A 26,282-nucleotide genomic window follows, 5' to 3' on the forward strand; every position below is an offset into this window, starting at 1 on the left:
TCACAACTGTCCCTGCCACCAGCAAGGAGGTATAGATAAAATTCCTCCAGGATGTTTGTCTTTAGTAAATTGCAGAGTTTCTCTACAAATGACATGAGAACAAACTGGTGATTAGAATCAAGTGAGGCTGGAGAACATGCACACAGAGCAGCAATTTCTCTGGAGCAGGGGAAAGTTTTGGCGCCAGCCTTCTGTCCTCAAATGACAGCTGGCAAATAAGCCATCACCCCTACCCACAGGCAAGGACCAGAGAGCAGCGGTCAGAAGAGTCACAGGGAGGAACTGGCAGATCCCAAAGAGGAAACCCAGCTGCTCATTCAAAGACTTCACTGTGACAGTGGCCAGCTGCTGGGATGTTTGCAGATGTACCAAGAAGTTTGTTTTATTTGTTTTTAAACAAAAGTTTTCTAAGGAACCTCTTAAAAGTTGTCCTGTCAGCAGCTGGTGCTGACCAAACTCATCCATGGTACCCCACTGACCCTTCCAAACCTGCTCCATTTCTTGCACATCCTGTAAAAGGCCAAGGCAGCTCTGTGAGCACTTGGCCATGGAGACAGGTCTTCCAGAGATGCTTTGTATAGAATAATGAGAGAATGAAGTACAGGGGGAGAGGGATGTCAAGCTATGCCCAAGGGAGCAGAGAAAGGCACAATGGAAACAAAGAGAATTTTAATTATAAAATAAAAAAAAATAAAACACCCACCCCCAGAAACCAAAGTGGTCTCTCCCCCTGCACAAATCTGCATGTTCTCTCCAACACAGAGAGTGCAGATATTTCAAGTGCAAGGGCCATCGCTCACTCCCTTCTGCTCTCCCAGCAGCTCTGCCTTCCTGGAGAGACAAAAACCCCCAAACAACAAACCAACAGCCACTGCCCCAAGACCCCATGAAGGAAGTGGTCCCTGTTTGGCACAATGTTCAGGAGATTTGTCTCCCACAATAATGGCATTTTAGCCAGCCAGATTGATCCTTGCCCCTTGCTGATCTTCAGTCAGCACCCTCTCCTTTTCCAGAACAGTCTGGCCTGCCACATCCCCTTTGATCCTCCAGCAAACATGGGTTGCAATACACTGTTCTTCTTGCAGGGCTGTAATGCAGCTGATGAATCCATTAAATTAATTCCTGTGGAAGTGAAACTCCCAGAAGCACACGTTCATATCATGGCCTCCATGTGCAGGATCTTCAAAGCCTCTGAGATCTGAGAGCTGGTGTCGATCTGGCCGTACATGCCCACCAGGAAGGCCCTGTGCAGCAACACCGCTGCGTGCTCTGGGGGAGGGAAAGGCAGAGTGAGGACTGGCCCGAGGGCTCCGTGTGCAAGAAGAGCAACCCACCAACAACCACTGGGTGAGCATTTGCAGCTACGTGAGAAATCTCTCCTTCCATAAGAACACGGCACAATCCACCCTCTAACAGCTCCGTGGGTTTGTGATCATGTGAGAGGTCACAACTCAGAGAAAACTGTAAGGGAGACAAATCTACTTCAAGGAAGCCCCCCTTGTCTCTATGACAGCTCCCCTTGCGAAGCTCAGCCCAATTGGTATTGATGGCCTGGTCTAAGCAATAGCGATCCTGGGCAGCTTCCCAGGGGAGCTGTGCCCAGCACAGAACCCCAGCTTCGACCCTTGTGAAGCCAACTGTGCCCCAAAGGTGGCACATCTCCACTTACCTTGGCAAAGGAGGGTGTATTCAGGCAGGTTCCTCAGTGCTGTCTGCACCACCTCGAAGTCTCGGCTGCCCAGGCAGTACATGTAGGTGGGCAGGAAATCTGCAGCAATGCTGGGAGTGAAACATGACAGTGTCAGTACAGCCCAGATCTCGAGCCAGCACAGCCTCAGTTCCAGGGCTGCTCACCTGGGGTTGTTCTGAATGGAGCGCAAAGCCAGGCTGAAGGCCAGGTTTCGGCAGGAATCCTCTGATGAACTCATCAGCTTCTGTAGGTTTGTCTGAAAGATGGACAAATGTGGATCATGGGGCCATTCAGGGAGCACAAACTCCTCAGACTGGCATTACTCCCCCTCCACACCAATCCAGCCCAACACAAATCCAGCAGGTACTAGCTGACCCCAGAAATCCCTCCCTGTAAGAGATTATCCTGGTTTTGAATACTTTAAAGTACCCTTCTGTAATCTTATTTCATGTGGGACAGCTGAGTTTTTCCTAGTTTACAGCTTTTTCAACAGAGCTGCTCTGTTCTCTCCTTGCCCTGGGAAGAGGACAGAGGGTTAATTCTTCCTCTGATATAAAGTAGATGGTGGTTGACCCAGCATGCAATGGAGGGAAATAGCGCCTGCTCTCAGCAGGGCTAACTGAGGACACATTTCTCCTAAGGTGCTGCAACAACCACCCAAAAAGCAGAGGAAGGGACGTGCTTAAGCTGGCTGTGCAACACAGACGCTGGTGAAAAGAATCTCTTCCTTCCAGCGGCAGTTTGAGACACCAATACTCACAGCAAAAAAGGCAAGAATTTCTGGCCTCCGTCTGGACATCTCATCGATGTCTGTCAGCACCTCCAGGATGTCTGCCAGAAGACACAGGTTGAAAGGGTGACTGATCCAGCAAAGAATCTTTTCTTTTTTCCCCACAAAACCAATCTCCCAAGCTGTCAAGGTTTCCCACTTGCACACAGAGGTAGTGTAATAAAGGCAGTTCTTCAAAAAGGAGGAGCCCAGGGATGTGCCAGATCAGCACATCCCAACCTGCCCAGGCAGAGGAAGGAATGCAATGGGGTGAGAGGTTTCAGTTCCAGAACACTTTCTTCTGTAACTAAAGACCTTCACAGCGTGTCTCTTTAAAAAACAGGGTCCAGGCAGGACATTTTTGTCCTATTCTACCTTGGAAGGAAAACCATCACAACTTAGGTTTAACACTGGACACCTGTAATTTCAGGAGGCTTTTGGAGAAGATCATTGTTCCCATATGCCAGGTTAACATGATTTTCTTCCATGAAGGCCATTTGGGGATTTCTAACAAACCCTGCTTCTCATCAATTTGGTATTTCACTCCTATCAGCACTTCAGACTTGGCTCAGACTGTAGCATTCCTTGATTTACTCATACTATCTCCCAAAATGCTTAAAGATCCTTGAAGAGCCCCAAAGCAGAGGCCATTGAATTACTGCTAAGTGATAACAGAATCATAGGAAGCCTCTGTCACAGAATCACAGGAGGTTACGGACAAGTTAATCCAAAAATGGAACAATATCCGAACTGCTGGTGACTTCCAAACACAAGACTGACACAGGAAACCAGGCTGCTGCTGACAGATAAGTAACAAGGTTAACAAATGCCTGCATTTGCCCTGTGTCTTTGCACAGCTCTGCAGGTCCTCACTCACCCTCCACTGTCTGGCCTCTGGAGAGCCTCTTCATATACGGGGCCATTTCAGCTGGCGTGAGGGGAGTGAAGAGGGACACGCTGACGAGGGGGAGAGAACCAGCAGCTGCTTCATCTGGGGGGAGAGAGAGAGAGCAGGGCACTCCTGACAGCCAATATTCCCTCCCAGTGCAGTGGTGTATCATGAACCACCAGCAATGCTGTGATCCAATTCCTGGCTCTCACACTGTCTCTAATCTCACTGCACCTCCTGTCACCCCCTCAGCTGACACTGAGGAGGAAGCTTTGCAAGCTCTTTAAATACTGACTAATGTTCCCATGCAAGCTGTAAACAGTGGAAGAGTGGATGTGCCCTTAGAGTCCCCCCAACAGGTCAATCCTTAAGTGTGGATTAAAAGGGCGAAATCCACAACCAGGAAACTCACCCCTGTTAAGGGCTGTTGTTCTGCTCCAGTAGTGATATCACTGGCAGCAAAACAAATTAACCCATCCCAGATCTGGTTCCCAACTGCTGAGCATACAAGTGCCATTCTCCACTCTAAACACATTGAGCTGTTACAAGAACAAGCACAGCATACACCCCACAAAAACATCTGTTCTCCAAAACAGATTACAGGCTCACCAGCTGGAATAACTCTTTCCCCACCCAGACTCACCATCCTTCTCTTCATCAGAGCCCCTGTCCAAGATGCCACTCTTACTAGGCAGACTCAGCCCAGCCAGGAGGGACTTCAGCATTGCTAGGTCACTGTTGTCTGATGACAGGTCACTGGGAAAAAGAGGTGTTGTGTTTGGCTTTCAATAGCAATAAGGGCATGAGCACAAGTAACAGCACAGATATGTACACTGAAACAAAGAGCTGCTCAGAAGCAGAAACAAGATTTTTCCTTTCTTCGTAACTGGAACACAAATGCAGTTTCCCCACATATCTGCAGGTGGGACCCGGCAGCCACTGCTCTGGGGAAAGACCCTCCAGCTGCCCCTCTGGAGAAGTTGCAGGGCACTATAATACCTCAATATGCTGTTTAGGCCATTATGTGAGTTGAAGTCATTATGTGACTTCCTTGGGCTCAGTTTTCACCTATAAGAAAAGAGATATGCTGCTCATCTCAATAGAGACTTAAGGGAGCCAAGGGTGAAAAAGTGCCATATTAGCAGCTACTCTGTCACATCTTCTTGCTGTCTTCTGTCTCATTAGCTCCTGGCAATCTGACTGTGCATGGGCTGACAGGCATAAGGAAGCTTACTGGAGTGGATCCGAGTGCTTCTGCAAGAAGGAGACAGCTGCCTGGGCATTGCATGTGATGTACTTGTGGATGAACTGGACAAACTTGCTGATGAAGGCAGCCAGGTGCCGCGAGGATTTTCTGTAGTTCTGGGAAAGGATCAAGAAGGTGAGAGTTAACAACAAAAAAAGCAGCAATGCACTGCCCTATCCTGCACCTCTGGGTACCACAGAGTGGTTTCTTCATCTCCTGCCTCCTCTTCAAGCCCTCCAAGGTACTTAATGCACTTTTTTGTTCTTAGGCATTTAGGAAGGCTTTCCCTTCGAATGAGAAGAGCTGAGGTTGGCCCTGTGTTACACGAGCTTCCCCATCTAGTGGCCAGCAGCCGGCACACGGAGGGAAGCAGGGATTTTCCTACCAGCAGCAGACGGATGAAGGACAGGAGACAGTCCCAGAGTGCCGCCTGGTGCTCGTTCTGGAAGACCTGCGGCTGGAGCAGTTCCAGGATCCCCAGGACGTGGATGAAGAAGGTCAAGTGGTTCTGCTGCCTGAACTCCTGGAAATTGAGGTGAACGCGGCCGTGCAGCAGTGCTGCAATCATTGGCAAGTGCCTGAAACAACAAATAAGAAAATCCAGGTCTAGATCTTTCAAGAAACTTACATTTCACCTCAGTTCCCGGAAGGCAAAATCCCTTATCCTCTCTCAGAGTTCCGGACTTGATCCCTATACCCATAGACTCAGCAAGCCCCATTTCTCACCCATATTCTGTTCTCTAGTCTTTAATTCCAACATTATTTCCTGACAGACACAAGGTATTGCCTCATTGTAAGAGATGCAACTTTGCTGCCTTTTCACTTGACTTCTGTACATGAAGGTGAATTCTCTCACCATCATTGTGATGGCTGCAAGTTTGTTCCCTTTCTAGGACAAGGGTGGATGCTTTTCACTGAACCCCAGCCACACACAGGGAGAGAGAGGTACCTAAGGAGGAGGATGGGATGGGCCACAGCCAACTTCCTGCAGGCCATATTGGCATCCCACACGCGGCTTTCGGATGACTTGGAGTCACTGGTGTCTGCGAGGAGGTTAATGAATCTGTGAACCAGGGCATCAAGCTGGAAGAAAAATAATGAGCAAACTGTTAAGTAGTTTAATGTACAAACCAGCCCCTGGCTCTCCAGCAGTGTTTCCCAATTCCTTTCCAGCTACACAGGGGGGTTGACAGAAATTATTTTCAGGTAGAATCTGTGAGTAGATGCAGGATTCCAGCTGGCATGGGATCTGAAGTCCACAGTCCCTGCAGACATCAAAGCAGGATCAGATGCCTTTACACTTGTGCTTTACAGAAGCCTTTGGCACACAGAAGCTTGTGGAGCTTACACTATTTTATAGAAGGACACTGCAAAATAAACCACACCAGAACTCTCTGCTCTGGAGAGTGCAAGGAGGGAAGGGGTAACAAAAGAGCAAAATAAAGAAACCAAAGTCATCCAGGAAGCTTTTGCCAATCCTTGCCTTCTAAACTGGGCATCAGGGTAGCATCCATTCTGCATACATAACTAGAAAGGGGCTTTCCTATGCCTCTAACTTTACCTTGCAAGTGCTGCTGTCTCTGGCTCCTTCGCTGGTAAGAAGCATCTCAGGCATAGGCACAAGGAGCTCAGGTAGTTGCAGGTATATCTGCAGCAGAAGGTCCTGGCAGCATTTCCCCACAGAGCTAAAGGAAAAAGGGTGATGTCAGCCACTGGCTACATCCCAGACCCATCAGATTACTAACAGCCTTCCTGCACACGGCAAACAGAGCATGTGAAAACACAGACATCACTAATCTCAACCAGTGTTTTTTAAGTCTTTGCTTCTTTTGGACAACTCAGGTCATTCACTTTCTGCAGGGATCCATCCGCAGTCTATGGGGATCCACTTGCAGCTAGAAAACTGCAATTCCAAAGGGCAAAGGACAAGAAAGCTCTGCTTACATCTCTAGTGCAGAGTTCCTGCATGTGGTACTCATGGTCAGCCCCATCTCAACTGGAAAAGAAATCAGAACCACAACTATTCAGACTGGCCACCATGTTCTCTACACACCTGAAAGCCCTGTAGATGCCTGGCACAGTCTGCACTGGGAGGAAGTAGAAAGCAACAGCAACTGAGGTTACTCAGAATCTCTCCTAATATCACCATAAGCAACGTTGGAATTAGGTCAGTTCCTTTCACTGCCTTGAAAACATCATCTTCCTGTTCTTTCCACAGTCCTAAAATAGCTTTTAGAAACAATCTGGTCTCCATTCAGCTTTGAAAGCAAGTCAGAAGCAGGATGTATTATAAGCAGTGACTCAAGGGATGAGTAGACAAGAAATCCCACATTAGGAACTAGTAATTAAAAATAACCATTGCCTTAAAGAAAGGAAAAAAAAAAACCAAGCATGTCAAGAATTTCATTCTGAAGTTCTAAAAGCAAAAGCACCCTTAAACTTCACTTTTGAAGTCACCTTCCTGGTCTGAGTACCACTTAAAATCACTTGTTATTCCCCCAGACCTCAGGGAGGGTAGTGTGCACTTTTCATACAGGCTCTGGAACATGATATTCTTAATGAAGACATACTTGCAAGTCTCATCATTACCTGCCTGCCTGTGCCCAAGAACTACAATTCCAGCAGACAAAGCTCCTCATTTGCAGCCTCACCTGCTTCCCCACTGCTGGATGCAGCTGGTCAAATACTCTGTTACTTTTTTGATGTTCTCAAGGTCTCCATGGGAACAACTGAGCAACAACGGCAGTCGAGACTGGATGAGTGTGCAGGAGGCCTCGTCAGTGTTCTGGTATCTGGTCTCTGCTTCAGCCAGGATCAGCTCCACCATGCTGATCAATTCTGACGCCTTCAAGTGGAGCACGAATTCCTCACGGCGCTTCTGTAGTGCAAGAGAACACCCCAAGTAATTCCACACCAAATCCCAAGACCCTTAGTTCCTTCTAGTCACACCTTCCCCAAATGGGATGGAGCATCTCAGAACCAGACTTAAGAATGGCCCCATATTAGAGCTCTGAAAGCATCACAGCCCCAAGTAAAACCTCCTTACCCCTCCTCTACTTCATTTACTTCCATCTCAGCACATGTGATGGGTCAGAAATCATAATTCAGTCACCAAACCAATGAAATTCCGTGGAGAAGAGACACAGCCTCCTTTTCTTTGTAAAATGGCCATTATCCCATGCTGGGTTTTAGCCTGCTTGCCACTCTAGCCTTGTGCCTTTACCAGATATTGTGGCAATTGCTGCAGGTGAAATGCCAAGTGGGCAAACTTTGTGCATTCCTATCAGCTTTTTGGACTCTAAATTGCCACTGTAATATGTAACATAGCAGAGCAGCTAAATAACCAGCTGAGGTACCGGCAGCAAACTTGGCACACTCCACCTGAATCACTCCAGCCACCTCTTGGCCACAGAAAAATCAGGTACTGTGAAAACATTGCCTCTTGCTCCATCCAGAGAGGAATCTTGGAAGAACTGAACCGATACCTGAGGAGTTCTCTGGTCCCTCCCCTGCCAGATCCGAGGAATGTGAATACAAGCCCACAAGAAATCCAGGGATGCAGTTGGGTCAAACCTGCCAGAAGACAGAAGAAGATAGATTTGCAATTGGAATCAACACAGCCCTCGGGCAGCACACAAACACATGGAAGCATCACTAAACATGATGAGTGCTGTGAAGAAAGAAACATCTGCAAATGTAAAAATAGGATCTATTAAGTCCCGAGAAGGGGGTTGGTTCTGTTCCCAGATTATGACTAAATATTTGTTGCAATAAGCACAGCACAGGGTGCAGAGCAGAACAAATGACATTCAGCAAGTGTGGGGGCTACGTGGAGCCTTGCACCAAGGCCAGGAGTTGGTCATCAACACGAACAGTTGGCACAATCAGACCAATGACCTTACTGTCCCAGTGTGTGGAATATCCTATCGCGGCTGTTACCTTGAACTGAGCAGTGCATGTAATTTTGAGCAAGAAATCAAGAATAAAATAATAAACTGAAATACTACCAGTTTTAGAAGTATTGCTGTTATTAGGTGTCAGTATTTCCTGGTGCATAAGTGTAAAAACAAGTTTAAGCACAATACTACTACAGTGGCATTTCAGTATTTGAGAGCTGTGTAGAGAAGCTGAGAGCTAGGGCTGCTGCAGAGATCAGAACTGGGAGCCTGATGTCACAAAAGGAGTAGAGAAAGACTGGAAATGGAGTTTAGTACAACCAAAAGATCCATCCGAGCCTGCCCAGGTACAGAGACAGCCCTCAGTTCACTATCCGAGACGTTCTGCAACCCCATGCTCATAAAGATTATCACCAAGGGCAGTGCAAGATGGATTACCCACAATTAGCACTTCCTGTTTAGAACACAGCCAAATCTTTATGAGCTGCGTCCATCAAACAGTAGGTAATGTTTATATCAAGGTACACAAATCAGCAGGACTGAAATCAGCATCCTTCTCACAAAGTCTATTTTTGGCTGATTTACATCTCCTGGCAGACACATCATGAACATGGCAGGTCTTGTTCTCTCTCAGACAGAGTTGCCCTGCTCAATCCCTTGGCTAGGCCTGACAAGACTCACCTTTGCTCCCTGTTCCTGCCAAGCAGAAGCCTGATGCACTGGTGCAGCGTGGTCCAGCTAGACTGGTGAGTCAGAAGAGCCAAGAGGTATGGGCAGAAGGAGGGCACCTGGGACCCTGCCTGGAAGCACCAAAAGAGGAAGAGATTAATGAACAGATCCTGGTAGCGAGGTGGATGTAGGAGATGCCATGTGTACTGCACAAGGATGACAATCCAGATGGGCAGACAGCACACACAGCACGAGGATTTAGGGCAGCACTTTCTAACAGAACATGGCATCAGATGTGAAATTCAGTTTCAGCCTTTGGCATGGCACTTTGGGCAAGCTATTGATCTGCCTGCAAAAATACCAACGAAAACACAGCTGGCTGAGTTGTTACGGGACCGTGTTGGGTCTGTAAGGCACTCTGAAGTCCTTAAAAGAACACAGCTGAGGAAATATAAAGATAAGAGGAAACATAAGCCTTGCACTGGCAAATGTGAGCCTTGCACAGAACTGTCCTCCTAGTCAGACTGTACTGCTTTGGAACTCATACAGTAACCTGTGGCACAACATGAACTACCCCTTGCCCTGTTTCCAGGTGCAGGTCAGTACCCCAGAAAGTCGTTTCAGCACCGCAGTCCCTCGGCCCAGCAACTCTTACTTTGTTCCAGGAGAACAGTAGCTTCTGCTGGAGATCAGGGCAGCTGCTGATGACCTCCGGGTCCAACATCTCCAGCCAGTCATTGAGAAGGCCAGAGGCAGGCCCTGGCCAAGCTGATTCAGCACTGTGGACAAAGCAACGCCAGTGTCACCGGTGATACCATGCACCCAGACCTACCCATGAATCCCCATCATGGCCTTGGCTCACCTGCAACTCTCCACCTCCTTCTTTACTGGTGTTTCTTCTTTGTCCTGGAGCAACAAGGAGCACACCACAGCAATTGGTTTCATAGCAGGACACCTGGCAGTGGTCTCAACAGTAGCTGAGAAGAGGACAGTCAGAAGCTCCTCCAGGTATGGAGAGTGGGTTTCAATCAGACCTTGAAGGACTAGCAGGGGGAGAAAGATGCCACTCATTAACTTCAGGATGTGGTAAAAGGTATGGAACCTTGCAAGTATTATTCCTGATAGCCAGGCTCACTGAGGCAGAGGGAAGCCATTTTTTACCTGGGATAGTAGGCTTCCATTTCTCTTTTTGCTAGTGGAAACCAACAGTGTGCTCAGAGACTTAATCCCAGCCCCAGATCAGAGTTTATAAACCCACATACAGTGGGACAAAGGAGGTGATAAAAGACAGGGCCAAGCTTAGATCAGTTCACATTTTCTGATTCAGGGAGAAGGCAGATTCCCACAGCCTGCACAGTAGGCACTCCCTTGCTGGGCTGGAAGTTCAAGCTGCTGTTGCAAAGGAGGAGAGCAGAAGGACATCCATACCTTTGCTGATAAGCTCTGGCTCCACATTACACTTCTCTCCTGATTTCAGAGTTGCAATGATGGCACAGACTGTGGAGCTGATCAAGTCCGGGTCACGACGGAAAGAAAGAGCTTCTGTGAGGTGCAAGAAGCCACCTCGAACTGCAATGAAATCACAGCACTGGCATCACACAGGGACAAGCCAGCCCCACATCAGACCTCCCTCCTACAGATTCCCCGTGTGGCTCCAGGGCACATCTACTCAAACATACAAATACACATTCTAATGCCATTTACGGCCACCACAACCCTTGACAGCTCTCCTGCATGTTACACGTGGGCAAGAGAAAGCTCTGTAACCACAAACCCATTTCCATGCCCAAGCTCTTGGTTAGACTCCTGCTCCCAAGGGATGGCAGATGATAAACAACTCTACAAGTCATGATGTGACCTTGTTCCAGAGGCATTCCTGCATGCTCATCTACCAAAACTACAGCTCACACAGAATTCCTGGCCTGAGAAACAGGAAGTTTTCCCTGAGAGATCTGCTGTGCTTGGTGAGATGATACCGGGTGTCTACTGCAAGCCCCCAGAGCTAAGGCACTTGTTCAAACCCTCAAGGAGTTTCTGCAGCACAGTGTACTACTTTTGCTACTCCTTACAACACGTGTCTAAAAGGCTGCCCACCACACTTCCTGCTCCAGGTACAGTTTTGTTTGTCTCTTTCTTGTCCCACTTTGTCCCCTCTGAGTCCCATAAGCTGCCCACTGCCAGTACCATCACTGATCCTGTGCCTCGAGGAGTATTGCACAGCAAAGGCCTTCAGCTGAGCTCGCAGGGGACCATCTTCCACCGCAGGGTTCTCCAGCCACTGCAGCATCTGCATGAGCACTTTGAAGAAGAGCGAGGAGAAGGCAGTGTCCCGTGGCATGGAGCGCTGGGAAGAAATGCTTTACAGTGAGGGTGGTGAGGCACTGGCATAGGTTGCCCAGAGGTTCTGGACTCCCCATCCCTAAAGGTGTTCAAGGCCAGGTTGGATGGGCTTGGAGCAACCTGATCTAGTGCAAGGTGCCCCTGCCCGTGGCAGGGGAATTGGAACTAGACAATCTTTAAGGTGCCTTCCAACCAAAACCATTCTATGACTCAGTGAATTAGACTTTATCTCTCAAACTGTCTGCAAACGCCTTGGCTCGTACGACATGTCCAACACCACAATACAACACAGACTAGAGATCCCAAAACCAGCAGAGACCTACAGCTGTAAATCCAAAAAAGAGTTACCAGGCTAGGTAAGGTACACCTAATTCTGCAGGTAATGGCCAGGCAACCTGAGCTGAGCATTACACAGGTATGCCCACAGCAGAGCAGATGCACTGCAGATTTCCCATTTCTCCCCACCTCACGCCTCTTCATGAAGCGCTCCCGAAGCCACTCACGTGGTACTGGTAGAGCTGGCGCATGAGCGGGCAGGAGATGAAGTGGTGGCGGTGCATGGCCATGACCAGGGCACCGCTGTGCGCCGAGTTGAGCAGGGCAGCCACCGCCTGCAGCAGCCGTGCCGCCATCCCGCTCGCTGCGATCCCGTTCGCTGCGATCCCGTTCGCCGCCATCCCGCTCGCTGTGATCCCGCTCGCCGTGATCCCGCTCGCCGCCATCCCGCTCGCCGCCATCCCGCTCGCCGCCATCCCGCTCGCCGCCATCCCGCTCGCCGTGACCCCGCTCGCCGTGATCCCGCTCGCCGCCATCCCGCTCGCCGCCATCCCGCTCGCCGTGACCCCGCTCGCCGTGATCCCGCTCGCCGCCATCCTGCTCGCCGTGACCCCGCTCGCCGCCATCCCGCTTGCCGCCATCCCGCTCGCCGGCGCGGCCCCTTGGCGGATGTGAGCCAGCTCCTGCCCCAGCGCCTGCTGCAGTGCCAGGGCCAGTGGCCGCAGGCTGGAGTTCTGCCACCGTGGGTCCGGGGTCAGTGGGAAAAGCTGGGGGGATACAACACGGAGTACATTTAGGACAGCCAGTGAAAAGGGCTTGCTGTACCATGAACGTCCCAAGGCAGAGGAGCGATTTACCTCGTACAGTTACACTGACTGTGGGCTAACAGGAACCTTCTGATACAGCTTCTTGTACATTCTAGTGCCTGGCACATGAACATAAGCAGCATCTCTGCAACCCCAACATGACTACCCAAATACCAACAACTAACTTGGCCAATTAATTCCCTGTAGGCTCCTTCTGGAGTCAGTGGAGGGTGGGAAGCTCTGTAAGTAGGCAAGCCAGAGTACAAATGCTGTTTGCACACAGCTTTTCTGCTGGGGCCCTGTGAGCATTTCACAAATCCTGCATCCACTGCTGAGAGGAAAGGAACTATACACAGAACAAACAAGGTGCAGAGACAGCAACATGCTACTAGGTACTGACAGTACTAGGCATGATCAAAAGCCACATCACGTTCCAACTGCAAGAAAAAATTCCTGCCAGTATTAACTCCACCAGGCTGTAATGGCATGGCCTCGTTGCATCAGGGCTTTCATATTTATTGCCAGCAAACACTGCAGGATAAGGGGTCACAAGATGCAAGTATAAGAGAGATGGATTCTGTAAAGCTGCTGCAGGGAAGCAGCTACTCAGCTGGACGTTGTAACAGTACCTGCAGAAAGATGCCTGCCAGATCATCTTCTGGGCCCAGAACACGGACCTGGCTCAAGGCCCGGATCCGGCTCTGACTTTGAGAGTTTTCAGGACTAGATTTTGACCTTGCAGTCTCAGCACTGTCTGCAAGAGGAATAAAAGGAAAGAAAGGAAAATGCTGTTATGGTAGAAAGCATCTGGAGCCCCAACACCAGATCACTTTCAGCTTTACAGTCTCTAACTACTGAGGAATTCAGCAGCTTTTCTCTTGAGTCCAAGCAAGACCTATTTTTCCATATCACTCAGAAAAACTCACTGTAATAAACTCCAAAAATATTGGAATTTCTCCCTTTGTCAGAAGCAAAAAACCTCTAAAAAGGGCTGGTGTCTAACTTGCTGGTATATTGCAACATAACTGCTTTTGAAGACAGCACTGCCTGTTCTTCTGAACAGCAACAAAGGAGGGAAGTTTGGAAGATGACTTTGACATTTAGGCTATCCCAGGCAGTACCTCGGCGGGCTGGTAAGGAGGCAGTAAGCAAGGAGTGGAAAGTCTGGCCTCCTGTTGCTCCTCTCTCATGTTGAACCTCCACAAGATGAGCCATGTAGTCTGAAAAAAGGAGGAAATAACAGCACATCATCATCTTGCCCTCTTCAGTAAAGCAGGACAGAATTGGGTGTTTGTACAGCTCCCACAGGCAAGAGAATCTGCTGTTCCCATAAACTTCATAACATGATGCCTTGAAAACTTTGTTTCTTTTACAAAGTACCTCCCAAACTACTTTTTGACTCTGTCCGCTCCAATCCAAAAAATCCCTCTCTATTTTGAGGAATACAACCAAGGGCCACCCAGGTGTCTACAGTGACAACAAGCTGCCAAAGCAGCCTGTGCACAAAGTTTGCTGAGCTAGCTTGGATTTTTCCAAGGAAGTCACAGGAGATACTCATGGAAACTGTTCAAGAAAAAGTGAAATGCCTAGTCAGCCTCATCTGTAGCTCTTACTCTTGTCCATGATGTTCTGCTCCAGCGTCTGTGGGTCATGAGATACTGCCTGATCCAGGTACTGCAGAAGTTTGCTCATGCTGGAAACTGGGATTCCAAAGGACTGAACAAAGAGAAGCAGCTGCTGTGGCTCCAGGTCCTGCAGGGCTGAAATAAACAAACACTGAGTCCTCAGACCTCTGAACTGCCCACGGAGTGTCATCTTTATTACCTGATCTTTATGCTTTTGTCTGGACCAACAGTGACACATTAATGACAGGGCTGCAGAGAGCCTAAAGCCAGAAGTCTGACAGCTGCCTACTATATTTTCTTTCCTCTGCAAATCATTGCCGCCTTATTGCATCTTCCAGTTAATTCACTCACTGGCTAATTTGATCTTCTGTTTAATTTTATTAGAACCTCAGTAACGCAATCATTTGTATTAAAAAATAACTTCCACTCTATCTCTTGATGGCTGCAGGCAGGAATTATTGAATAATTCAATCACTGGCTATAGACAGCTGTCATTTAATTAGTAAAATGGGATGAAAGCACTGAATACCAAGAAGAAAGAGAGCACTGACAAGTGGTATGAGGACCAGAGTAACCAGAGGTTTAGCTTATATCCTTCAGGCACAGCTTCCCACAGTGCTGTGCCTGTTGTCTGGTGACTGCATAGTTGTACAAAAGATGGGACCTCAATTCAGAGCCCCCCATTCCTTTAAAATACACAGAAAGCACAATATCCATTCAGACTCACTCCCCTACTTTAAAAGTAATAGTGACAGATGGCTCCATCCAAAGGCATCCCAGTAGGATGGCTGGGCACACTTGAGCAGGGAAACCTCTCCCTTTCCTTTCAGCAGGGTCTGAAACACCAATGAACGTGCCACAGGCTCACCTGCATCCACGAGACGCGGGACCTCGGAGCGGATCATCCGCAGCTTCAGCCAGTCAGGGAGCAGCAGAGCCTCCTCGGAGGTGTCAACCAGAAAAGCAGTAGGAAGGGGCTTTTTCTCCGGGAACCATATATCCAGTAAGGTGTAAAAATCACCATCTCCTGCTTAAGAGTGGATACAAAATTATTTCCCATGTTCACAAGCACCTAGAACACCCTGCCCTTCTCGATCAGTACACCAGAACACACCATTGTTTTAGTATTTCCTGCTGTCTGCAGAAAGCAAAAAAAAAGAAATCAGCCTGCAAATCCTTCACACTCTGCAGCAATATTCTGATAAATCTTACAGCTACAAACAAGTACTGCAAGGGCTGAGCCTGCGAGTAGAAGGATTAACACCAGCCTGACCTGTTAGGAGACAGCAGATAGAGAAAAGCCTCCCTGTATTCTCCATTACCCCCTGAAAAAATCTGAGCATATTTCACTAACCTTGAGGTGGCCCCAGTGTCAGGAGAATAACCATGGCATGGACCACAAGGATGTGCATGGTGGCTGTTTCCCCACTAGTCCAACGAAGGAACACCTGATCCTGGGACTCTGACTGGAAAAAGCCAGGAAAAGACAGGATGAGCAAAGGTGGGGAGAGAAAGGAGAACATGAGAACGGACAACTTTAGCCAGACCATAGTTCCCAATATCACCAGCAATGGCCACAAAAGATACTTGGGGAAAAGTTAAAAAGGCTTTTTACAAACACATAGGCTTGGCTCTGATACTGTGCCACGATCCAATTATTTTCAGATCAGGGAATTCTTGAGCTGGATTTGGTTTATTCAAATTGAGTAACACATAAAGGGCTTCTGTTTTGTTAACCTGTCCAGTCTCTGTGAGCTGCTGAGGCAAGGCAGGAGGCACTCACCCAGCTGTACACCTCCTCACCCTCCTTGCTCTGCCGCATGCGCTTGATGTAGCGGGAGAAGATGGAGAGCAGAGCCACGAGCACCGCGTCTGACTCAGCACTGTAGGAGAGCTTGGAGAACAGGTGGGACATGATGGTGGAGCGCTCCACGATCAATCGGGCAACATCCTGCAAGGGAAAAACATCCAGGAGGTCTTTACTGCAAAACACAGCCAGGTGCCCTGGTTTCACTGCACTGTTCTCCAGGTTCTATCATCAGCCCAGTAAACGCCACTCTGGAGATCAGCTTGTGGAGTCAAGAGTAGAACCGACACAAGAGGGACAAGGCCAGTGCTTTGCATGCATCTTACAGTGTCCCCAGTGGAGCACAGGTGCCTTCTGATGCAGCCCATTAAAGTAAGCATTTACATAGCATTTCTCTGAAGAAAAAGATCTACTGACGCTTACCATTTAACCTCCTCCACATATCTAAACAGATCTATGGAGGCACTATCAGCACATGAGTCTTAAAAGCAATGAAAAAAGCACCCACGGAGAAAAATGAAAAAAAAAATCATTATTAAAAAAAAATCCACCAAAAGCTTTTCTAGAAAGAAAAAAACCCCCATAAACAAATAAACCCAGAAATCTAGTTTTGGTTATAGGAGAGTACATATCTACCACTAAAGTTCCTGATTTCCCATTCTCTCCCCAAGCACGTATGACTGCAGGTTTAGCACCTGCTTAATTATGAAACACTGTCAGGTGATGGGATTTCCATCAAACCACTATCCACTCTTGCATTCCCCATTCGAGCTGATGGGCTGTTGGACTGGAAGTTATTGCTCTGATACCATTTCGTTATATGAACCAAAGACACAGCTTGCCTTTAAACCCATACAGAAAGACACAAACATGCAGTTATCAGAGTAACATGCTCCCCAAAACTCATCCTGGTGGTACAGCAAGTCCCTTGCCTACCACTGTCCTGGGACATGCCACGTGTCCCCCATGTGATCCCTCCCCTCACCAGAGCAAGGTCATTGTGCTGTCCCTGCTCCTCCACTGGGGCGTGCTGGGAGAGGTACACCAGGTAAGCACTGATGGTCTGGGGATCTGTCTCCATGTGGATGGCCTAGAATGAGAATTCCTTTCATTAGAAATCAAGACTTAGTGAAAACAAGCACCAGCATAAGCGAAATTCTTCTGCAAGCATATAAACATGTCAGTATCGCAGCCAGATCCAATTTGTTTCGATCTGTTTCAGCAGGAGTAGAAAAAGAACAAGCTGGACACTCCTTCCTTCAGCTGCTACACCCACCTGCTGCAAGGCCAGAGCTGTCGTGGCTCTCACACTGTCAAACAGCGGCAGCCTCGGGAGGTCTCTCAGCAGCCACTGATATCCCTGCAGCAGCTCAGAATCGCCCGAGTCTTCTTCCATGGGGTGATCCTTCTCCTCCCCATCACGCATTCCTCCTTCCGACAGCACCAAGGACAGGCCCTGCACAAGTCACACGGATATGGCTGCTGCATTTGAAGCCACAGCCACAGCTGGACTGTGAGTTTCAAACCAGTGAATATAACAGAAACCTGCTTCAAACACCACAGAACGATCCAAATGCAGCACAACAGCTTTCATCTCATTTAATATGTTTTCTTGACAGATACCCTGCTTGAAGTTTCAGTCTGAGCATGATCTTTCTGAGCTCCCTGCAATTGTCTTTGCCTTGACTATGCTCCAGAGCACCAGGCACTCACTCACTCCCTCTCCCCACAGAAAACAGCCTCTGCCAATTACTCTACACGGCACACAATCTCCTGAGTCTACACCTGAACTTCACAGGAAACAAAGCAAAACCCAGCTCTATCTTAAGAAAAAGTACAATTTGGCTGTTGAACAATAACTTCTGAGCAGCAGGGAGCAGAAGTGCATTTGATGGGGTTGGAGATTGAGACGAGTCACTGAAGGAGGATGACATGAAACAATTTCACTGTGTTGGCTCTGGACTCAAGATAACCTAGGGCTCTGCCCTGGGCTTCAGACAGACCCTAGCCAAGATGATTTGCATTCTGCCCACCTTCATGGCCAGGACCCGGGAAGCCACCTGGGAGGAACTCAGGCGCCGCAGGAAATAGTCAAGCACCTCACATGTTGTCTGTTCATCTGCTTTGGGTCCCAACAGCAAGTCTTGCAAGCGTCCAAGCAACTGCCTTTGTTTCTGTTGTCTCTGCGGAGTGAGAAGTTGGCCTGTCCAGTGAAATCAAATCTGGGATGCACAGGAAGTAGGTAACAGAAGGGTTCCTCAAGAGATTGCTCACCTGGCGTTTCTTGGCACGCTGGTCCTTACTCTCACCCTCCTCTTCTTCTTCACCTGAGGTCGATTCATCAGCAGCATCATGAAGCAGGAACTCACAAAGGCACTGCACGGGCAGGACATCCAAGGAGCCCTCGCTGGACTGAACCAGATCTGCCAGCCATGGCATTGACTGTGATGAGGCCTGGGAAGGATGAGAGTAACAAGTTCAGCAGAACACAGATGCAGCACACTGATCATTTAATTCCTGAGCAGCAAACCACCTTCCCCTGAATCTCACTTAGCTTCCTTTTGCCCCTCACTCTGCTCAAGTTTCAGAGGTGAGGGATCCAGTCCCACCACAGCCCACCTGTCTTTGAATGATGTTGAGAAGAAAGTCAGGATGGCGACTGCGACACAGAAGGTGGCCCAAGCGAAGTGACTGGTTCAGGCTTTTCACCTGCTCCAGGACATGTGGTGGAGGTCTGCGAGGGGGGCCCCTGTCACAGAAACAAGTTATTCACAGGCTGACAGACTTTGGTGTGATGAGGATCAGTCAGTTCAGTAGTGCATGAGGGGGTCTATAGGAAGGTGGCAGGCAGGTTGGAAACAGATGATCTTCCAAACCAAACCATTTTATGATTCTGTGATCCCATGGGCTACCACACCACAGGGCTCTTCTTCCCACATCAACCACCCTGTGGAGGAGCAGGGTTTCCTGACTAGTGTTAACTGGGATTTCATTATGGCACCCGAATGCAGAAGGCTACTTACTGAGGGTCCAGACTTGTCAGCTGGGACAGCAAGAGGCTGCTGCTTTCTGTAATGGTTTGTTTTGTGGATGCAGCAGCCAGATGACCCTCAAATGCAAGAATCTCTTGTTTTTCTCTCTGGGAGATTTGAAGTTCACGATTAATCATCTCTGTGCGTGTCTCCTCATCCGTCAAGGTACATTGAGGATAGGAATAATTACTGAGAAAATAAGTTTAAAAAAAGGAAATGGTTATCTTGTTCTATTCAGAATTAATGAATCACAGTCAGGAAGAACACAGGACCTCAGCTCTGATAGACAATGTAGAAAAAAACAAGTAGTTTCTCAGTGGAGCCAGGAGACTGAGACCTTCTCAGCAAGGCACAGCAGTCATCCCCCTCCCCCTTCTTCTCAGCTTTATTCCCTTGCTTATAATATTTTTGTCAAGGGAAGGCACTTTTCCCACTCCAGCTGCAGCGTTGATGCCAGTTTATTTTACACTAGTCCCACTGGAAAGGAAGGAGTCGCATGGCACAAACTTAATTCAGAAATGTGTGTTTTCAGTGGTCTATCTGATTTATGTAGAGATTTAACCATACTAACTTGGTCATGACCATTTCCATGAGCATCTTTAGAGAGGGGTACTCCTCCCATGCAGCCAGACCTGCAGCAGAGAAGAGAAGGACAATCAGGAATACAGGGAAAAAATAGAGCCTTTATATATACTCTAACACATTGCAAGGTGGGGAGACACAAACTCACTTGAGAATAGCTCATAACACTCAGAGCACAAACAAGGTGATTCCAGCCACATGCTGGTCCAAATCCCACTTCCACACATTTTTCACCCACAGGGGACACACAGTTATTTAACTGCAGTTACCTCACCAGCCCAGCATAGGCCTTGCACACAAGCAAGCAGACCTCTGCAGAAAGCACCCTGGCCAATTTTTGCAGCAGAACTGGTGTCCTGGGAAATGTCCACACTCACCAATGTTTTCAGGATTGAATGCTGCCACTACAAGCAGGAGAGGCCAAGCTTTCCAGTAGAGAGTAGAAATAGCTAGATTTGGAGGCTGGTACCTGCAAAAGTCATCAACAGAGAGAAGCGGTCAAGTTGGGTTCCGTAAGTCGACCTCAAGTCTTGCTTTTCTCCTTAATCAAGTACTGTTTAGATTCAGTCATGCCATTCAGTGGTTTTCTCAACAAACACACACACATACACAAATAACCTTTCAGGAGGGACAGCAGGATTTAGCTGAGGATTTCTAGGGCAGAAAGGTCAGTGCTTGCAGAGCAAAGTACATTCCATGACTCAGGTCTTGATTGCTCTAGAGAAACACCCATCTGAACACGACCCTGAAAAGGCTTCCTCACCATTTTGTGATTACAAAGTGTAATAGAGAAAACATGTTAAAATCTGTGAGCTGGAAATGTTAGTCACAAGGTGAAAGTGAGCTGGATCACAACAAGATTATCTCTGTGATAAGTCTTACCCTGGGGGTAGCTGGATATTCTCTGGATGGTGATAAGTGCACAGATTCAAGACTGCATCGATCAGCTGGATTCTTTCTACCCTCAGGACCTCGACATCTGGAGGAGAAGAAAAGACTGAACAAGTTATTGACCTGTCTACCTGCCTGAAAGTCCTTCAAGAAAAGCATCACAGTGTAAGAAAAATTTTACTTCAAGCAACTATGTTATTGTGGGCTTGCTGTCATGGTATTACAGAAACAAAAAACCCAACATTTAAAAAGCAAAAACACTTTAAAAATCCTGTAAGTCAATCTATAAGGATATGGAGCTTTTCAGCTGCAATCTGGTTTAAATTCTTAAGGGTACTTTTTTCCCCCAATGCATGCAATATGATACTTGTAACTTTTTCAGAACTTGGATACACTCCTTCAGGTAAGCAACAAATCTGCTCAGAACTTCCGGGGCTCAGAGGAACTAAAAATGCATTTCAACGTCGTTGCAAGTTTTCAGACTCACTCTAATTCTGAGTCTGAAAACAAAATGGTGCAGGATTTAGAATCCTATATGAGAGGCTGGACACATTTTGAGAGGATACTGAACAGCAAGACCATTCCACAAGCACTGAGCAGTTCAGGATTACTCTTTGCCATTGGCCACTCAGCACTAAGAGCATGTCAGATGCTTTAGAATCAAACTCGGACAACACCCTCAATTCTGCCACAAACACATACAGCTCAGCTGAACGGACATATTTCACAGCAATGCAGGAATTTAGACAAATGCTAAATGAATTCATAAAAGGAGTAAAAGTAAAGACTGCTTTTGTAACTGCTATTCTGTAAGTGTCCCAATAATGGACTTGGGAAGAGTGCACAATTGGTTAATTAATTAAACTTCCAAACCTTCCATTTTTGCATAGCCTATAAATTTCATTTTACAGTATGTACGAAGGACTAAATTGAATTTAAAAACGCTGACTCAAAACTCTGGGTAGTGGTTCACAGCCCTTCATTCTCTACACAACCAATAATTTCCCAAACACTCCATGATACAAAATTAGTAACAGAGGGAAACAGTAAGAGAAAATAAGAAGCTTTTCTAGTGAGAAAGCAACAGCAGTACATGTCTGGCCCTGAGCCAAATGCTTAGCCATCATGACTAAAATATACTTTAAGTGATGCAAAGGCTCTGTGGTAGGTGGTAGGAGCTGTCTCAGCGCTGGGTGGCAATAGGAGGATGTGGAGACAGAAGCAAGCACTTGCTGGTGGGAGCTCTGTGCAGCCTCACCATCTGCTTGCACAGCTGCAGCCCTCTTCACCAAGTGGTCGGCGAGCTCCATGGCATCGGCGGGGCCCAGGGGCAGGTCTCGCGACAAACCAATCACAAGGATGCGCATCAGGGTGTCCTCCAGGATGGGCACCTCGGAGCACAGGCGAAGGAAGAAGCTGCAGGAGACACGAGACATCAATCACACTTCTTTGGACAGCAGCGTGAGGCCTCCCAGAACCCTCCACAGACCCTACAACTCATCTGAGCAGAAGATACATCACAGCTTAGTTTACAGCACCTTCCCTGATCTCCAGCTCCAAATGCAACAATATGAAACAAATTATTATTGGAGTATCACTCTCAGTGCCTTGTACCTCGATGCTTCAGCCTCCTTGAATCTGAGCTCCCCAAGGTTACACCCCAGTTACCCACACACTGCGGGGCTGCCCTCCTTACAACTACAGCGTCAAGATACAGAACAGCTTGGCACAGGGAACTGGAATGAAGGAGGAAGAGGAACAGATGGAGAGTGGAACAACACCCCTCAATTTTATGGCAGTGTAACAGATGAAGAAAATCTGAGCACAGTTCCAAGCCTTTCCAACACTGAGCTATAAAAGGATCACCAGAAAACACCCATTCCTCTGCCTTCAGCTAGAGCAGCTCCCCACCTGCACCCACCACGGGAGGGGCACGCACTCACTTGCGGTCACTCTCAGGGGGCCAGTTGTCCCATTTGTAGTAGGTTTCTGGCTGTTCTGTGAAGAGCACCTTGTGGAGGCTGTAGAGATGAAGAGGACAGTAAACATCATCTGTGAGGCTTAAATCCAGTCTCCCCAAAATCCTGCTAAAGCTTCCCATCCTACACATGAAGGAGCCTCCTCAGATAAGTGAGTCTAGCAACAGTAACCACATGATTCAGAACAGGGAGGACTGTACAATATGGGCTCTGGGCTTTTAGACTTTCAGTAACTTATCTTGCTTACTATTAATTCTGGCTTGAACGGCCTCAGTAATGCCTTGTGCCAAGACTCCAGGATACCACCTGACCTCCAGAAGACAGAATTATCTGTGGAGTCCTCAGCCACAGAGACTGAAAAACTATTTCAGACAGAAAAACAAGGGGTCCACAGGGATTGTGTTTGGTCAGGTAACTAGAAATCCCCTACTGAGTGGATCCAAACAATATAAATGAGAAATATTTTCCATTATCATACGTTTCCGGTAAGAGGAGGCATCTGAATGAATTTCAGAGAGAGATACAGTCCCAGCCTGAACCCTGCTAAAACTGTTTCTGCTCCCAGTCTGAAAATGGGAGAGAAATCTAACCAAACCCTGGCGTACACCTGGTTTTTCATAACACATCACAGTGCTGGGGAAGGGACTGGTTATGCACAGAGATGACCAGGCTGACTCTCACCAGTGCACATAGTCCTTTGGAGCCAGCTTGCTGATAGATGGAACAACTGTGTGCAGCCACCAGACAGCATCCCGTTGGATAGCAGCAATTTGGTTCTGGAACGAGCGCAGCACTTCCAGGTCTGAAAAACAGTCAGGTCACAAAGTACACACACGGGCCCCATCAGAAGCGTGGTGGTTTCAAGACAGTAACCAGGACTCTGAGGCATCAACAGTAAATCATCGAATCACAGAATGGTTTGGGTTGGAAGGAACCTTAAAGATCATCTTGTTCCAATTCCTGCACCACAGGCAGGGACGCCTTCCACTAGAGAAGGGGAACCAGAGAAGAGGAGTATATGAGAAAGCCTTGAGCCCCCCAGCTCTGACAACACATGTGCTTTGCTTTCTGACACGTGCTGCAGCAAAACCCCCAACATGAAGCACACATGGATTAGTTTTGTGAGAAGGAGGCATGGGGGCAGTCATGCCAGTGCCACACCAAAGGCCCGTCTTCCCAGCCCCTTAATAATCCTTACAGCTGCCCCTTCAGGCTTGAGGCCCCTCCATCCACAGCTCCTTTTCCCCAGCCTCTCAGCCACTGCTTCCATAGATAAAAGAAGCACCCAGCCATGCAAATGCCACACCTCCTATCTCTGTCAGTCCCAGGATGACAGCAGGCTCCCAACCCTAGGGGCAATACTCCCCCAAAATCAGGGACAGATATCTACCAAGATGCCCATCCTCAGGGAGAACCTAGGTTCTTCTGCTTACTCTTTTTCTCTCCTTTGTCCCAAGCAATTCCAGCCTCCTTCACCTGGGCTGTGATACCAAGCATCATGGAGACAGCTAGCAGGTCGGTTATGTGGATGACAAACCGCTCCTTAAAATAGAGAAGAAAAAAAAGTGAGTTGAACAGCAATACCCAGAGCTGCCTTCTGGAAGTGTTTTGTCATCAAAAATGACGAACACGGATGTTTGGAAACGAGATATGGGAGTGCTGCTAAGAGACACACAAATAGTGACTCACTCAGACACCAAAGAGCAAAAGAAAGAATGGCCAGAAAAGCAGACAAAGAGCTCAGTGCATCACTGGCACATCCAGCAGCACAAAGGTCAAAAATGGTACCTTGAATTCCATCTCTGCATACAGGGCCTCCTTCCGTTCCTGCATAAGACCCAGACAGAAGGCCTGGAAGTTGATCTCATGTTTTGTCTGTTTGATGATCTCCCGCAGCAGAGCCCGTGAAGCTCGCAGGTAATCGTCCTTGGTGGTCAACAGGTCCTGGAACACCATTGCCAGGTACTGGGGCCACACAGAGAGAAAACTTTCAGTGTGCTGTAATGGGTCTGCATCCACAGAATGAAGAGACACAAGGAAACCATGCTGCTGGTATCCTGTCCTTCAGACCCCTGGGGAGCTGTAATAACGTTTCTCCCATGAAACTGCATTATCATTCAGAATGTGGGAGTCAGAAAATGCCCATTTATGTTTATTCCTACCAAGAATAATAATATAACTTCAAAATAGTATGATTCTGCCTGTGAAAAGATTCATCTGAGCCTCAAAACAACTAAATCTGTTGGGTGGGGTTCCAGGATCACCATCAGTCATCCAAGACACTGCACCTACCTTTGGAGCTTGCTCTGAGCTGTGCTGAAGCACAGTATACAGGATCTGCATGTTGTTGGGGTTTCTTGCATTTGATAGTTCATTGAAAATCACAAATTTAATGGTGGTGCCCAGGTTATCCCTGTGTGCATTCAGCAGCTCTCTGCAAGGGAAGACCAGAGATACCTGAACTGACATTTCAGTGCAGCTGGACACATTGTTTTGATTTCTGCTTGAAGTACTTAGCACACAAAAGTGAAAAGGATGGAACAGCACAAGTCAAAGGACAACATCAAAGGACTACTGAAAGACTTCCAGGACAAAGAAATTCATTTAAATGAACACAAGACACTCCATGCTCCAAGATGGTACTTGAAACCACTGTGCAGAGACAATGAGACTGTCAAGTACCTGGGCACATCTCCCACAGTGCTTTCTCTTCCCATCACAGACCCAGCCACTCACCTGATACACAGCATGTAGTGGTTGAGAAGGACTTTTGGCTTGAGACGAATTTTGATCAGGTTAGAGATAACTTCCATGTCCTCTGAGCTGTGGGTGTTACAGTTCATACAGACTGACATCAGCAAGTCCTGAGCTGGCTTGGTCAACTGCAGAGGGAGAGCAGAAAGACTCCAGCCACTTGCCATTACAGACCAGAAACGTAACTGGCAGTATGCAGCCCTCCTGGCTGGATTCCAGACCAGGGTTGTGCTTCAGCAGCTCCTCTCCTTACCTTTGGATTCTGCAGCCACATCTCCAGCCTCTGCACAGCCATCTGACGCACCTCTTTGTAGCCACAGGTTGCTGTCAGCAGCCGGAGCAGGTTCCGGGAGACATTGTCCATGGGCTGGCGCCGGTTGAGCTGGTCCCGAAGCATGTCCAGGACATATTCCTCCACACTCTCTGCAAGGTCTTCATACCTGGGCCACACAAATTGAACTTGACTCATTTCCACAAAAGCCAGTCCAGAGATCAGCACTCTTTCCTGTTTGCGGTTTGCATTTCAAACCAACAAAATCCACTCTTTTCTCCTGGAACCAGTTTTATCTGATGCTCAACATCCCCCAGCAGGTGCCACAGGAGCTCTCTGCCACAGCTCTGCAGGGTGGGTGAGCACAGACACATCTACAGACACATCTGCCACACAGCTGTGTTAGGAGAGGAAGAGGCACTGTACCTGGGCATGAGCTGACCCGCCTGCTCCGGGCTCATTTTCTCCTCTGCAATCAGCAGCTCACTCTGGCTGTCCTCCTCCTCTGTCATGGAAGGGTGTGGGCTACTCCCTACGAGAGACCAGGACACAGAACAGCACACTCCATGAGGCAACTCCTCTCCCTAGAGACCAATCACGTGTGCTCTGGTTTGTTCAGCTTCTTTCAAGGATCCCTTTCAGCAAGACCACAGCCTCTCACACTGCATCCCACACAGGCCCATTTTGCACTACCCTCAAACATCCCCTGGACATGAAAGAGCCCCAAAAAGAAGAAAAGCAATGCCTGGAACTCAAAGCC

General features: G+C 48.1%; 1 protein-coding gene across 1 annotated transcript in view; it reads right to left on the reverse strand.

The window, feature by feature from the left end:
• Positions 1–649: 649 nt before the first annotated feature.
• Positions 650–26,282, reverse strand: part of INTS1 (integrator complex subunit 1) — a 28,236-nt gene continuing 2,603 nt past the window's right edge. Inside the window, 42 exon segments of the mRNA XM_039560368.1 lie at positions 650–1,269; positions 1,670–1,779; positions 1,855–1,946; positions 2,451–2,521; positions 3,337–3,450; positions 3,992–4,104; positions 4,583–4,710; positions 4,980–5,172; positions 5,544–5,677; positions 6,156–6,279; positions 7,246–7,472; positions 8,080–8,167; positions 9,172–9,290; positions 9,815–9,938; positions 10,022–10,202; positions 10,588–10,728; positions 11,344–11,503; positions 12,003–12,542; positions 13,211–13,335; positions 13,703–13,801; positions 14,195–14,341; positions 15,075–15,236; positions 15,561–15,672; positions 15,990–16,157; positions 16,999–17,103; positions 17,290–17,469; positions 18,047–18,196; positions 18,288–18,467; positions 18,633–18,762; positions 19,037–19,234; positions 19,617–19,677; positions 20,005–20,096; positions 20,510–20,606; positions 21,777–21,934; positions 22,462–22,539; positions 23,179–23,299; positions 23,931–24,039; positions 24,286–24,462; positions 24,790–24,931; positions 25,234–25,379; positions 25,505–25,691; positions 25,949–26,054. Of these exon segments, the coding sequence (XP_039416302.1) occupies positions 1,154–1,269; positions 1,670–1,779; positions 1,855–1,946; positions 2,451–2,521; positions 3,337–3,450; positions 3,992–4,104; positions 4,583–4,710; positions 4,980–5,172; positions 5,544–5,677; positions 6,156–6,279; positions 7,246–7,472; positions 8,080–8,167; positions 9,172–9,290; positions 9,815–9,938; positions 10,022–10,202; positions 10,588–10,728; positions 11,344–11,503; positions 12,003–12,542; positions 13,211–13,335; positions 13,703–13,801; positions 14,195–14,341; positions 15,075–15,236; positions 15,561–15,672; positions 15,990–16,157; positions 16,999–17,103; positions 17,290–17,469; positions 18,047–18,196; positions 18,288–18,467; positions 18,633–18,762; positions 19,037–19,234; positions 19,617–19,677; positions 20,005–20,096; positions 20,510–20,606; positions 21,777–21,934; positions 22,462–22,539; positions 23,179–23,299; positions 23,931–24,039; positions 24,286–24,462; positions 24,790–24,931; positions 25,234–25,379; positions 25,505–25,691; positions 25,949–26,054 (6,005 nt within the window). The 3' untranslated portion in view covers positions 650–1,153.

This window comes from Corvus cornix, chromosome 14 (genome assembly GCF_000738735.6).
Source record: "Corvus cornix cornix isolate S_Up_H32 chromosome 14, ASM73873v5, whole genome shotgun sequence".
NCBI lineage: Eukaryota > Metazoa > Chordata > Aves > Passeriformes > Corvidae > Corvus > Corvus cornix.